Raw genomic sequence first — 12,113 nt, forward strand, 5'->3', positions numbered from 1 at the left:
TCAAAAACACATCTGGGGTTTTTCCCTTCATTCCTTCATGTTTGATAAATATTTTAATCGCAACTAACAGCTGAAAAGGGAGAGGACTCAGAGGAGACGCCCCCCCCCCCCCCCCAGGTCCTTCAGACTAGCCAGCAGAAATTAGCAAACCTCTGGTGGAACTGCTGAACTTACATTAAAACATTTTGAGTTACACAATGTGAAGAGACGTCACAAAGTACAAAAAACAGTAAAAAATAAGAAATTATTATTTCATTTTCCTTCCATAGAAAACAAAACACAGAAACATTAAATTGATCATATTCTAAAATGTAAAAGTTTGATCACATTATATTATTATATAAATCATGAAACTCCTTCAACCAGTCAGGAGTTTTTCTGCACATTATATAATCTGATATGTTAATATTAACTCCAGTTCCTCTAAACTTAAATATTCCAGAGGTGAGAAAAACACACAGAGTAAAATCCTGATTTTCTCTGATTCTTTGGTAGAATTTAATACTTTTGTTCATAATTTTCTCTAAATCAGAGAAAGAATAAATCAGAAGGGAGCAGCTTCCTACTCCCTTCTGATTTATTCCTCACATTGTTTGTTGATTTGTTCTTAACATTTAAATTATTGTTGTAATTTGCTGTTTGTGCATCACTGAACGGTAATGAAGTTTCTCCTCCTGTCCACTAGGAGTCACTGCAGGTCTGTATTGGGGACAAAAGGCTTCCTGTTCGGATCCAGACTGTTAGTCTGGGATGAACTGTTCCCCCTAAATATAAAAATATTAAAGTTTGAATGCAGGAAAAAAAAATTATTTCTAGATCTAAATTAAACTGAGACACATTGTCTCGTTTTAAAGAGCGTTAAGGGAAACAGAAACAAATCATCAGAAACCCAGAATCATCTGCAGATCTGTTTGATGTGATTCTATGCAGCAGTTTGTCATAAAAGTTAATAAATATTCTACAGAAATAAATGTGATTTTATTGCATCTGTTTTTTCTACAGTTCAGCTCAAAGTTTGTTTTCCATAAACTTCAGTTAGTTTAAACTTCTGCACCAAAATAAGTGAAACTGGAGAAAATAAAACATTTAAAAACAGGAACATTTTAAAGGTTTTTCCTGGTTTCAGGTTCTATAAATGACTGTTGTAAATGTTGGATCATTTTCCTGAGGAGAAACTTCTGGAGGAGACGGATATCCTGATCTGAAAACATAAAAACACAACAAAGTTAACAAATATTATATTCAGTTTAACAATGTATCCTCAAATTTGTTCTTTAAATTTACAAATCCTTTGATGTTGGCTGTAGTTCTGAATATTTTGTATTCAAAAGAATCTTTTGATCAGAGAACAATAAAAAGTTTGTGGCATTATTACCTTGTTAGCACAGATTGTCTGTCAGTAGGGACAATATGGAGGTGTGTGCGGTGGGCTGTGATGTTTGATCAGGGTTCAGTTTTCTTTTTAACGTCAGCAGGACAAACTGAACCTCTGGGTTTTAAACAGAAATAAAACTGATTTTGTTTCTGTCTTCAGAACTGAGGATTTACATTTCCTGGATTAAATATTTTTTATTTTATTATAGAGCTACACTTTCCATATTGACTTAATAAATATCCAGATTATTTACTGATAATCTGGATATTATAAATAATACATAAATATCACAGTTCTTTCAATCAAATTATTTCCAATTTTATCCTAGAAATAGAACAAGAAAGTTTAGTTTATTATTCAATTTAGGAAAAAGTTTCTATCTACAGAAACCCAGCAGTCTGACTTTACAGCAGAGCCTCATACTGAGCATGCATGTGGCGACAGTGGAGAGGAAAACTCCCGTTTAACATTTCCTTATGGATTATTGCTTTGACCTGTTGGACGTTGATGAACTGATTCTCTGACTGGATTTCAAAGGTTTTGATGCCAAATAAAGAATCTTTAGCCGAAGTTTGGACTTGAGTTTTGAACAGTAGAAATGTCAACAGTAATTTCATTTGCTCAGCTGCTCTACAACTCAGAGGTTGTTTGAGAGTCTCCAATATTTAAATTAATAATAACGAACCTGTTCTGTGTTTGTCCAGCTGGTTCCTTTCGGCCCAGAAACTTCAGTTTGACCATCCAGACTCCAAAAGCAACAAACATTAGAACCACGACTGAGACAACAACTGGGATCCAATCTGTCACCAGGAACAAAACAAACAACAAATAACTAAATCTGACAGAAACTATTACAGAATATGGTCACATTCATAACAGTCGGTGGTAAATCTCACATGATCTTCTGTCATTCAGAGTTTCTGTCTCGTTGAATCCACAGAGAATCCTCACATCAGCATCAACAGTCTTGTTCTCTGCAGGATTGGCTGCTGCACATCTATATGATGAAGCTCTATCCTCTTTATGGACAGTAACAGTTAAATACAGAGCAGAGCGGTTCTGGTTCTGTATTTCTTGGTCTCTGATCCACAGCAGAGTCGCTGGTTTGTCCACAGAGCAGGTCAACAGGCAGAGGTCAGAGGTCACATCAACAGCTGTTACTGCAGGAGTCGGTGCTGGATCTGCAGAGAATATATTTAACTTCACTAACAAAGATCTGATTACATTAATATCCAGACGTTTAATGAGAGCGTTTCAGTTTATCATCTCATCTCCTGTGTTCATTTTTATTGGTCGAATACATTTTAACAATATCTGTGAAATGAAAACAATATTTCATAAATTTTAATCTGTTGCTGGGGAAAGTTATAATCTGTTAGAAGAAGAGAAACATTTAGAGCTGATTTAATCTCAGATTATGATCATTACTAACATGGAGCTCAGACTTTGTTTATTCCATCAGGACAATCAGAGAAATACCTAAATAAAAATACTTACCATAAATCTGAAGATTATATGAAGAAGAAAATTCGCCTCTTTGAACTGTATAGATTCCTGAGTCGTTCCTCTGCAGGTTTGTGATCTTAAAGAGTCCAGAGCTTCGGTTCCACTGAAGCCTGTTCTGATAAATGTTCTTAACAATAATATTAAGTTCACCGTTAGACACTGAAGCAATGATTGCTCTTCCATATGAAAGAAATCCTGTCTCTGTCTCTGTCTCTGTGACAGCACCAGGTAGAGTGACGGTTCCTCCAACGGTTCCTGTCAGATTCTCCTTCACTTCCTGTCCAGCAGATAATCCCAGAGTCACTGGAAAACACAGATTGAAAATATTTACCTGAATGTCTTTAATAAAGATGAAATATCATTAAATGTTTTTGTCTAAAAGATAAAAGCAAATTCAGGTTTGAACAATTAAATTTTGACTCATTTTGATAAAAATTACATCATATTTAGAAAACATATATTGTATTTGGACAACAGAAAGGAAATAATATGATTTGCATTAATGTTTAATATTCATGATATTTATTAGACCTTCATCATTTCCTCAGTTTTCTATAGGACTGATAATCTGTCGACTCTGCAGAAGTCCAGTCCAGTTCTGGACCTGCTGGTTTCATTTCCCAGACGTCTGACGGATCGAGGGAAGATGGACAGAGAGGAAGCAGCTCCTCCCCACTCAGCTCCTTCAGACTAGCCGGCAGCAATTAGCAACCAGCTGCTGAGCTCCTTATAGGAGCTGCAGCTCAGAGCAGCGCTAGTTAAAACGTTAAAGGGTTAATAGAGGAGCCATGTTGTGATGACTTCCTGGAGGCGGAGCTTCAGGAAGAGCAGGAGTTTCTTAAAGAGACAGAGGCCCAATTTCAAGTGATAAGTCAGGAAGTAACATTTTTTAAGTCATTTGATATATTTCATTTTTATATCAACTGAAACCTGATTATGTTGTAAAATGGCCTCCATGTGCCTAGAAAACACATAACACTGCCCCTTTAAATATAATGTTGACGACTGTAAAAACACAGGAAGAAATGATCTTCCTTTCAGGACAGAATATTCAGTTACTGTTCATGAAAACTTCAGATTCTACAGTAACAAATGTGACTTTTTGACTGAATTAATAGATTTAGTGAAATAGTTTACATTCATTCATACATTCAGAGATTAATGTTTTCATCAACATTCACAAAGTTTAAGATAACAGTTGGACTTAAATGTCATTTTATCAGTTTTTATTTGTACAAAACCAAATTACGGCTTCATGAAAACGTTAAAAACTTCAACATTTTAACTGAACGCAGAGGAGACTGCAGTAAAATGATGAAACAGTCATTTATCGATATATTCTACTGAAAACTGGTCCTGAGGAAACATTCATGATCAGAATCAGAACCAGAACCAGAACCTAAACCAGAACCAGAACCAGAACCAGAACCAGGCTGTAACTCACGGATCAGAGCTGTCAGCAGCGTCTCCATCTCGTCTTCAGCAGCAGAGACTCAGACTGAGATCAGCTCTGATCTGGACCTTAGGAGGTCACATGACCCACAGACAAACCACCATGATGACATCACTTCCTCCTCTGCAGTCCTCTCTCCGATGGACTCCAGGTAACCGGCTGCAGCCTCCGGTCCGACTGGTTCTGATGGAGTTTGGTTCTGGTGGCAGCTGAAGGTGAGCTTCAAGGTTTTCCAGTCAGAGAATCAGCAGCTAAAGTCTGATGCTGCAGCTGCTGCAGCAGCTGCTGGTTCCTCTGCTGGGGGAAACCGCACGGCTCTTCCTGTTGTTCAGCATTCAGCCACACTGTGACCTGAACACATCAGAACCAGAACCAGAACCTGAACACATCAGAATCAGAACCAGAACCTGAACACATCAGAACCAGAACCAGAACCAGCAGAACCAACCACAGCACCAGACCTCAGTCACATCATGATTCTGCTCTGTTCAGAAACTTCAGCTTCAGCAGCTGCTGCAGCTACATCATCATCGTCATCATCATCATCATCATCATCATCATCATCGTCATCATCATCATCATCATCCTGATGTGGGAACTAAATGCAATAAAGTAATAAACGACATCAGATCGTTTTTCCTTTTGGGTCTGTTTCTAATCCAAACACACGAGTGGAATATGAGAAATTAATTAATGTTAAAAACCAACAAAAATGTTTCACATTTTGCATTTAAGTTTGTTTAAAATGTGATTATTTTCCTTCCTGCTCTTCTAATGATGAGAGCAAACAGCAGAACCTCCCTGTTAAACATTATAATTCATCTCTAGATGAGCCTCCTGATGTCGTCAGCAGCTCAGGAAGTGAAGACCAACCTGACAGGAAACATCATTTTCCTGATCCTGTCGCAGAGAAAGGATTCCTGTTTTATGAAATAAAAATCTTTGCTTGATGTTGATGTGAACATTTAGCAGAACAAACTTCATTGGATCTGAACCTTCATGGATCTACACAGCTGACAGAAAGTGAGCAGGTTTATAAACTCAGAGTTTGATGTGAATCACCTTTTATCTCACATGTTTCCCTTTAATGAGAGTTTTTGTCAGGAACTGAGTAAAGATTTTATTGTTATTAACAGTAAACTGGCTCCATCTTGTGTTCGACTGAAGTATTAAACGGTTTTGACCTCAGAAGGTTTATAGTTCAGACATGAACCTGATTTAAAACTTCCTGGGTCCAGATGATCCAGGTCCGTTTGCAGGTCCGTCTCTAGTTGGTCTGGACAGACGGACGGACGTCTCCGCTGTGGGTCAGAGACGGTTAGCAGAACAGTTCTGTTCTCTGTGTCTCTTCATAACAAACCGGACCTGAGATCCTCATGCTGAAGAACCCATTCCCACCAACCATCCCATAATAACACAGGTCAGTCAGTGTCGGCTCATCCTCCTGTGCTGCCGTCAGACGCCTGATGAAGAACGAGGAAGATGATGGCTGCAGCCTCAGACAGGGTCGGTTCTGACCGTTCGGCGGCCCGTCTGGATCCAAACGAGGCTTTAGTCCAGAACCAGAACTCACCCTAGTTCTGTTAGATCAGAAATTATTTTGGTGTATTTCTGTTTGCACATGTTGTACTTGTTTTAATCAAATGTAGTTAAACTAAATATTTAGCTTTCTATTAAAACTACAAATATGACGTAATAATTATGTCCATCGTTTTCTCCTGACAGGCTAAAAACCCAAATAAATGTCACAAAGGAGACAATAGAGCTTCATCAGATTCACATTTATCTCAAGCAGATAAATATTTTGTTTTGATTAAATCTATTAAGATGCTTTTGCCATTCATTTTTATGGTGATTATTTGGTTATTATAATTATAGTAATGATAACTTTAACCAGTTTTCAAACTGAGCAGTTTAAGGAATAAATATTTCTGATTCTGACATCTGGTGGCCAAACAGCAGAATTACACAATTGGATAAAATACGAGGCTCAACCCGCATCATCCCCCGTTGTTTTCATGAATGATGATGATATTTATACACAACATGTAAAAACTAAAAGGAAAATATCAGCGTTGTAGAGTTGTTGCTGTTTTCAGTTCCTGTGTTTGTTGACGGTGCTGTAAAGTGCGGCTGGATCCTCTCTGGTGTCTTCATGTCTGGATCTGGGAGAGATGGAGAGAAAGCAGGAGGTTCTGAACATGCAGCAGGAGAAATCATAAATGTTTTACCAATTAGTTTTATAACTCAGATCAATTTTGAGTCGTCTGACTGAACTGTCTTTAGAATAATAACCTGCAGAGTTTTATCAGACTCTGACTGAACAGACGGAGTCTGATAAAACATTTTGTCTAACCTGAATCGGTTTGTCTTTATTTCTGCTTAAATAAAATGGATGGATCTGAAGTTAGAGCGGTCTAGTTAAAGTCTCTTAGCAGCAGCTCAGTCTCTGTGCTGCAGACGTCTCAGTGTGAGCAGCGGCTCACCTAGGGGTGAACATGACTCTCTGCAGCAGCAGCAGCAGCAGCAGCAGCAGCAGCAGCTGCACCACCACCACCAACAGCAGCTGCAGCAGCACCACCAGCTGCTGCAGCAGCAGCACCACCAACAGCAGCTGCAGCAGCAGCACCACCAGCTGCTGCAGCAGCTGCACCACCAGCTGCTGCAGCAGCTGCACCACCAGCTGCTGCAGCAGCAGTGTTCTCAGTACCTCTCGTTTCCTCTGGGTCTCTGAGCTGCTCCGTCTGGCTGCTTCCTGATGAAGCGGACGCTGGCGTACTGAAGCTCATCCTGCTGCTCTGGATCCTCCTGAACACTCAGATGGTGGGCATGGTAGCAGAGAAAAGGTTTTTACCAAAGAGTCCAAACCAGAGGCTGTTTTGTCCCTCAGGAAGCCGAGCGTCCTCACCTGCTGCAGGTCGTCGGCTCTGAGCTCAGGTGTTTCCTTGGAGCTCCTCTTCTTCCTGCTGAGGAGGATTGATGAAGAGCAGAGGACTGAGCCTGTCTGACATGACTGAATGAGTTTAATGATCATTAATGGATCAGAACCGCTCACCGGATCCACAGACACACAGAGAGGAAGACGACAGGAAGTAGAACAGCAGCACTTCCTGCAGCATTTGCAGATCCTGAACAAGAAAACTCTGTTACCTAAACCATGATGGAGGTTTTCACATTGAATTTAGACAGTTTGGATCAGAGTTCTGCTCTGGTTCTGGAGAAATGACCAGAGTCTCATCTTCTCCTGTCAGTGACTTAAACCCGCAGGAAGCTGAAGGTAAAGATGACCTTTGACCTCCAGGTGAACGGTGGAGCTCTGCCTTCCTCTGGTGTTTTCAGCTCTACAGGAATAATTTCCGCTGTGTTCAGGTCTGACGTCAGTGATGATGAAGGTCTGTCCTGAAGCTCTTGGAGACTCTTCATCCTCCTTGTACCAGGAGTAGCTAGCTGCTGGGTTAGCATCGCTGCTGCAGGTCAGAGTCACTGAACTTCCCTCCTGGACCTCAGCAGAGGGACTGACTGAGACGGAGGGAGGAAGAGGAGGATCTGCAGGAGGAGAAGAAGAAAAAAGATTTAAAAACATAAATTTCTGAGCAGCAGACATGAGAATAATTAGACATCTTGAAGCTAACAGCCATTCAGTCCTTACTTTGGGTTTAATAACATCCACCATCACCCTAACCCTAAAGAAAACATGACAAACACTTTATGATCCGAGGCACTGAAGTCTGCAGGAATGCTCTCCAGTTTGTCGTCTGTTAAGTTTATTTGTTTTATTCCAATTCGCACTAAAACGTCTAAATGAAAAATATTCAAGGCTTGCAGTGAAACTGGTGGATCTGATGTCATGGCAGAAACCAGACGGGTGTTAATGAGCAGTGATGTGCCACACTGACCAACTGCATCTAGCAGCTTTAACACCTAAAATGTGTCAACAATGACCAAAACTTCATGTTTTATTTCTGTGTTTGAAATCAGAAAACTCAGAATCCACTTTCAGAATCTGGTAACTTGTTCCAGATTTTATCCTGATATGCAACATTTATGGTGAAACATGGATCAAACCGTCTAAATGTTCATGTTTATTAAACAAAGGAATCGATTGATGATCATTTATAGTTTTCAAAAGGTTTAGAAAATGTTGAGCTGATGTGAGTTTGTCTGTAAGGCACAATCTATGCTTTGCAGCTCTATGCTCTAAAAATAGAGGCGAATAAGTTATTTGCTTCCCAAATAATGGAAAAACATTTTTCATAAATTATATTTAAAATAAGCAATTTAAATAAATAGTTTTTCAATCAGCCACCAAAAGCATCATGCCCGATCAGAACCTGACCAGAACCCATCAGAACCCAGAGTCACTACATCACCGCATCAACCTGAAAGGCTGACTGGTCTGAAGCGACTCGGCCTTGCTTGGTGACCTCTGACCCCAATGGTCCTGAAAAAATCACCACCGATGAGGAATCAGATCAGCTTTACTCACATTTAACATCAATCAGTTTGAATTTAGACCATTTCCAGCCCAGCTGGTTTTCAGCTTTACAGATGAACCTTCCAGAGTCAGAGGACTGGATGGAGCTGAAGACCAGCTGGGAGTCTTTACTGGGAGAATTGGTGATGCTGTCCTTGTACCAGGAGTAGCTAGCTGCTGGGTTAGCATCGCTGCTGCAGGTCAGAGTCACTGAACTTCCCTCCTGGACCTCAGCAGAGGGACTGACTGAGACGGAGGGAGGAAGAGGAGGATCTGCAGGAGGAGACATGGTCAGACTGAATGTGTTGTTGCTAAACAGCAGAGAATCATAAAGAATCACATCAGGAGATCAGCTGGTGTGGAGGAGAGACTCACAGACCGATGGAGACGGAAACGCCTGGTTTCCTTTCACAGAGCAGGAATATGAGTCTGCAGGATGAACTGAGACTGAAACAGAAGCAGACGTTTGGTTCAGGATGTCCCGCCTGTTTCTGGTCCAGATGTAGGACTGATGATCCGCCTGGCAGCTGCTGACACATTTCAGATCTGCTCTGGTGAAACTTCCTCTCAGCTCCGACTTCAGAACCTTCACCTGCAGAGCTGAACACAGAAACCATGAAGACACAGAAATGCTCTTACAGACACGAGGCAGTGAAATGTTACCTGTGACATTCAGAGAGACTCCAGGAGAACCACAATCACTCCCATGGTTCGTTCTGAACCAGAACCGGTACCGGCCCGAGTCGCTCTCTCTCAGGTCCGTGAGTCTCAGAGTGCAGGCGGTCGGACCACAGAGAGTCTGAACCCGACCTGTGGAGTCCGGCTCTGGCCTCAGACCCACAGGACGGCCGTTAAGGAACCACAGAGTTTCCAGAACCGCATCAGGACCTGACCAGAACCCACCAGGATCTCTGGTTGGAGGAGAGAAGCTGCAGCTGATGGTCACAGCTGATCCTGTTACAGCGCAGATCTGAGTCTGATGGTAGATCACTGGGCAGGATCCCTGGACCGCTGGAACACAGAGGGCCAGAACCCGATCAGGACCTGATCAGAACCCGATCAGGTTCTGATCGGGTCCTGATCAGAACCTGATCAGGACCCGATCAGAACACAGAGAACCAGAACCCATCCGAACCTGATGAGGACCTGATCAGAACCCGATCAGAACCCATCAGAACCCCATCATCAGAACCCATCAGAACCCGATCAGAACCAGCCAGCCACAGCCAGCTGGTCTCCCTGCAGACAGAATCAGGACACCATCCAGTCCCCAGCTATCAGGCCCGGTTACTGGATCGGATGTTCTTCCTGGATCGGTGGAACCACAGCTGGAGGCTGACCTGAGATCTGCATGGAGCGTTGCTGCCCTCTGTTGGGCTTTTAGGGAACTGCTCTACTTTCATGTTATTTAATCAGTGCGTTTGTTTTGCTAGCAGTAGAGCAGATGAACAGACTCTGGTGTTGTCATAGACATGAATACTAGACGCCTCATGGAGGTCTGAGTTTCGGCGCCGCCATCTTGCATGTGGCAGCAGATCGATCGGAGCTCCTTAATGTCCTGTGACAACTTGTTTCCACCGTTTTACGAAACAAACTGGATTCACTGGCTTTAGCTTTCAGAACAGAAACAGAAATAATAACCAAACCCAAAAACAAGTCAAACAATCTAAGGTCCTGACATGAGTCCTTTTCTCCACATTGGTTTTGATTGGAAGCATCATTGGGTCTGGATTATGATCTTTTTAATTTCTCTATGAAAAAGTGTCCGGTTCGCTGCAGGCCCTGGGTCAGCTGCTGCTGTCCATCTGCAGACATGAACCTGTCAGTCACAGCTTGTTGTTGATGATTTATGATGGCTGGAAGTTACATCTGCTTCATCTCTGTGCAGATCTCACCAAGAACAAAAACCTTTTTCAGTTTCTTGTCTTTTTTCACTTCTTGCCAATTGGGAGAAAATGGTTATTTTTGGTTGGTCTCAGTATTTCTTGCAGATCTTCATGTCTCTTCATGCTGAGGCTGAACAGAAGCAGCTATAGATCTGTGTGAAATAGATAAGAACTGCTGCTGACAGGAAACATCATACAGAACTTCAGGTTTCACTAAAGCTGAACCTGCTGGTGTTTTCTCAGTTAAAAACAACAAATAAAAGCAGGATGGAGCAGGGAGGGGAATGGTGGAGCAGAGCAGGGTGGGGTTGGGTGGAGCAGGGTGGAGCAGGGTGGAGCAGAGCAGGGTGGTGCAGAGTGGAGTAGGGTGGATCAGAGCAGGATGGAGAAAGGATGGGGTTGGGTGGAGCAGATACTTCCTTCTGTCTTCATCTTGTAATCTTCAACAATAATTCCTCAGGATTTTGGCATCTTTAATGTTCTTATTTGAGATTTAGCTGCTTTCCTCCATAATTTCTGATGACGAATCTTTTGAAAAGGGTTTTTGTTATCAGAAATTATCTCACATGTTCTGTGTTTCAGTTACTGATCACCTACTGTAGCATTTTTCTTATAATTTAAGTAAAACATTTTATTCTGAAAAGCCAAATTTCTGTTTCCTCACAAAACACAACAAATGCCAAAAAAAAGTCTGAAAGAACTTCAGAATAAAAAGAAATAAAGACGACTCAGGACTTTTCAGCCATATTATAGAATGAGTGCCGTTACCAGAGTCCATGTTTCCTCGTCGCTCTGACTTCAGTGAATAAAACCAAGCGGTGCCTGAGACGGAGAGAAGGACGACCAGAAGTCCAGCTGACGGTGAACCCATGTCTGGTCTGACTGAGACGTTTCAGGCAGGATAAACGCCGCTTGCTCCCCTCAGAGTTTCACCAACACTCATTAACAGCATCTGAACGATCTTCAGTCTGCAGCAGCAGATATTAGATCACTCAAACACTTCCTTCCTCTCCTCACTGCTGAGATGCTTCAAGGTCTTCATGCAGAGAACCCGACCAGCTGAGATCATTTGTTTTAATCAGCCTTAAAAGGTAAATCTCATTATTTATTTTTGTTGTTGAATTTTGTTGCTCTATTTTGTGAGCTTCTTTAAAGTTCAGTTTTTAACCCTTTCAGACCTGGAGGTGAAATGAATCCAGACATGTCAGCTTCCTACAAGCATGTAAGTGAATCAGTGTTTTGGTTTAAACTGTTTAGAATCTGGATTTTTTTTTTTCCCAAAATTTACCCCAAACAAATAACAGCAGAGCAGAAATCATCCTGCAGAGAAGTCACCACTTTCTGCTGCTGGTCGGCCAGGCTGGACTTTTAAAGGCATTTTAATGTGATAATTATAGGATGGACTAATATTTCACAAAA

The 12,113-nt window shown here is 41.6% G+C and overlaps 2 protein-coding genes and 1 long non-coding RNA gene across 3 annotated transcripts; all 3 read right to left on the reverse strand.

Annotated features, from left to right (window-relative positions):
* Nucleotides 1–956: 956 nt before the first annotated feature.
* LOC106906038 (uncharacterized) lies at nt 957–4,488 on the reverse strand. Its single transcript, XM_088006777.1, has 5 exons — nt 4,326–4,488; nt 2,873–3,184; nt 2,272–2,556; nt 2,061–2,175; nt 957–1,201 (listed from the first exon to the last, which is right to left on the reverse strand). Exons 1-5 carry the CDS (start codon nt 4,351–4,353, stop codon nt 1,123–1,125), a joined length of 819 nt encoding a protein of 272 aa, XP_087862903.1. The 5' UTR covers nt 4,354–4,488; the 3' UTR covers nt 957–1,122.
* Nucleotides 4,489–6,095: 1,607 nt separating this feature from the next.
* Nucleotides 6,096–7,375, reverse strand: LOC148161233 (uncharacterized). The gene is made up of 3 exons (XR_015763147.1): nt 7,243–7,375; nt 7,045–7,142; nt 6,096–6,499 (listed from the first exon to the last, which is right to left on the reverse strand). It is a non-coding gene; the product is annotated as an uncharacterized LOC148161233 (long non-coding RNA).
* Nucleotides 7,376–7,395: 20 nt separating this feature from the next.
* Nucleotides 7,396–11,584, reverse strand: LOC148161234 (sialic acid-binding Ig-like lectin 14). Its single transcript, XM_088007704.1, has 4 exons — nt 11,463–11,584; nt 9,184–9,819; nt 8,817–9,081; nt 7,396–8,017 (listed from the first exon to the last, which is right to left on the reverse strand). Exons 1-4 carry the CDS (start codon nt 11,563–11,565, stop codon nt 7,582–7,584), a joined length of 1,440 nt encoding a protein of 479 aa, XP_087863830.1. The 5' UTR covers nt 11,566–11,584; the 3' UTR covers nt 7,396–7,581.
* Between the last annotated feature and the right edge of the window lie 529 nt (nt 11,585–12,113).

The sequence above is a fragment of the Poecilia mexicana genome, unplaced genomic scaffold (assembly GCF_051168715.1).
Source record: "Poecilia mexicana isolate PSO_F unplaced genomic scaffold, ASM5116871v1 scaffold_1, whole genome shotgun sequence".
Taxonomy (NCBI): Eukaryota; Metazoa; Chordata; class Actinopteri; order Cyprinodontiformes; family Poeciliidae; genus Poecilia; species Poecilia mexicana.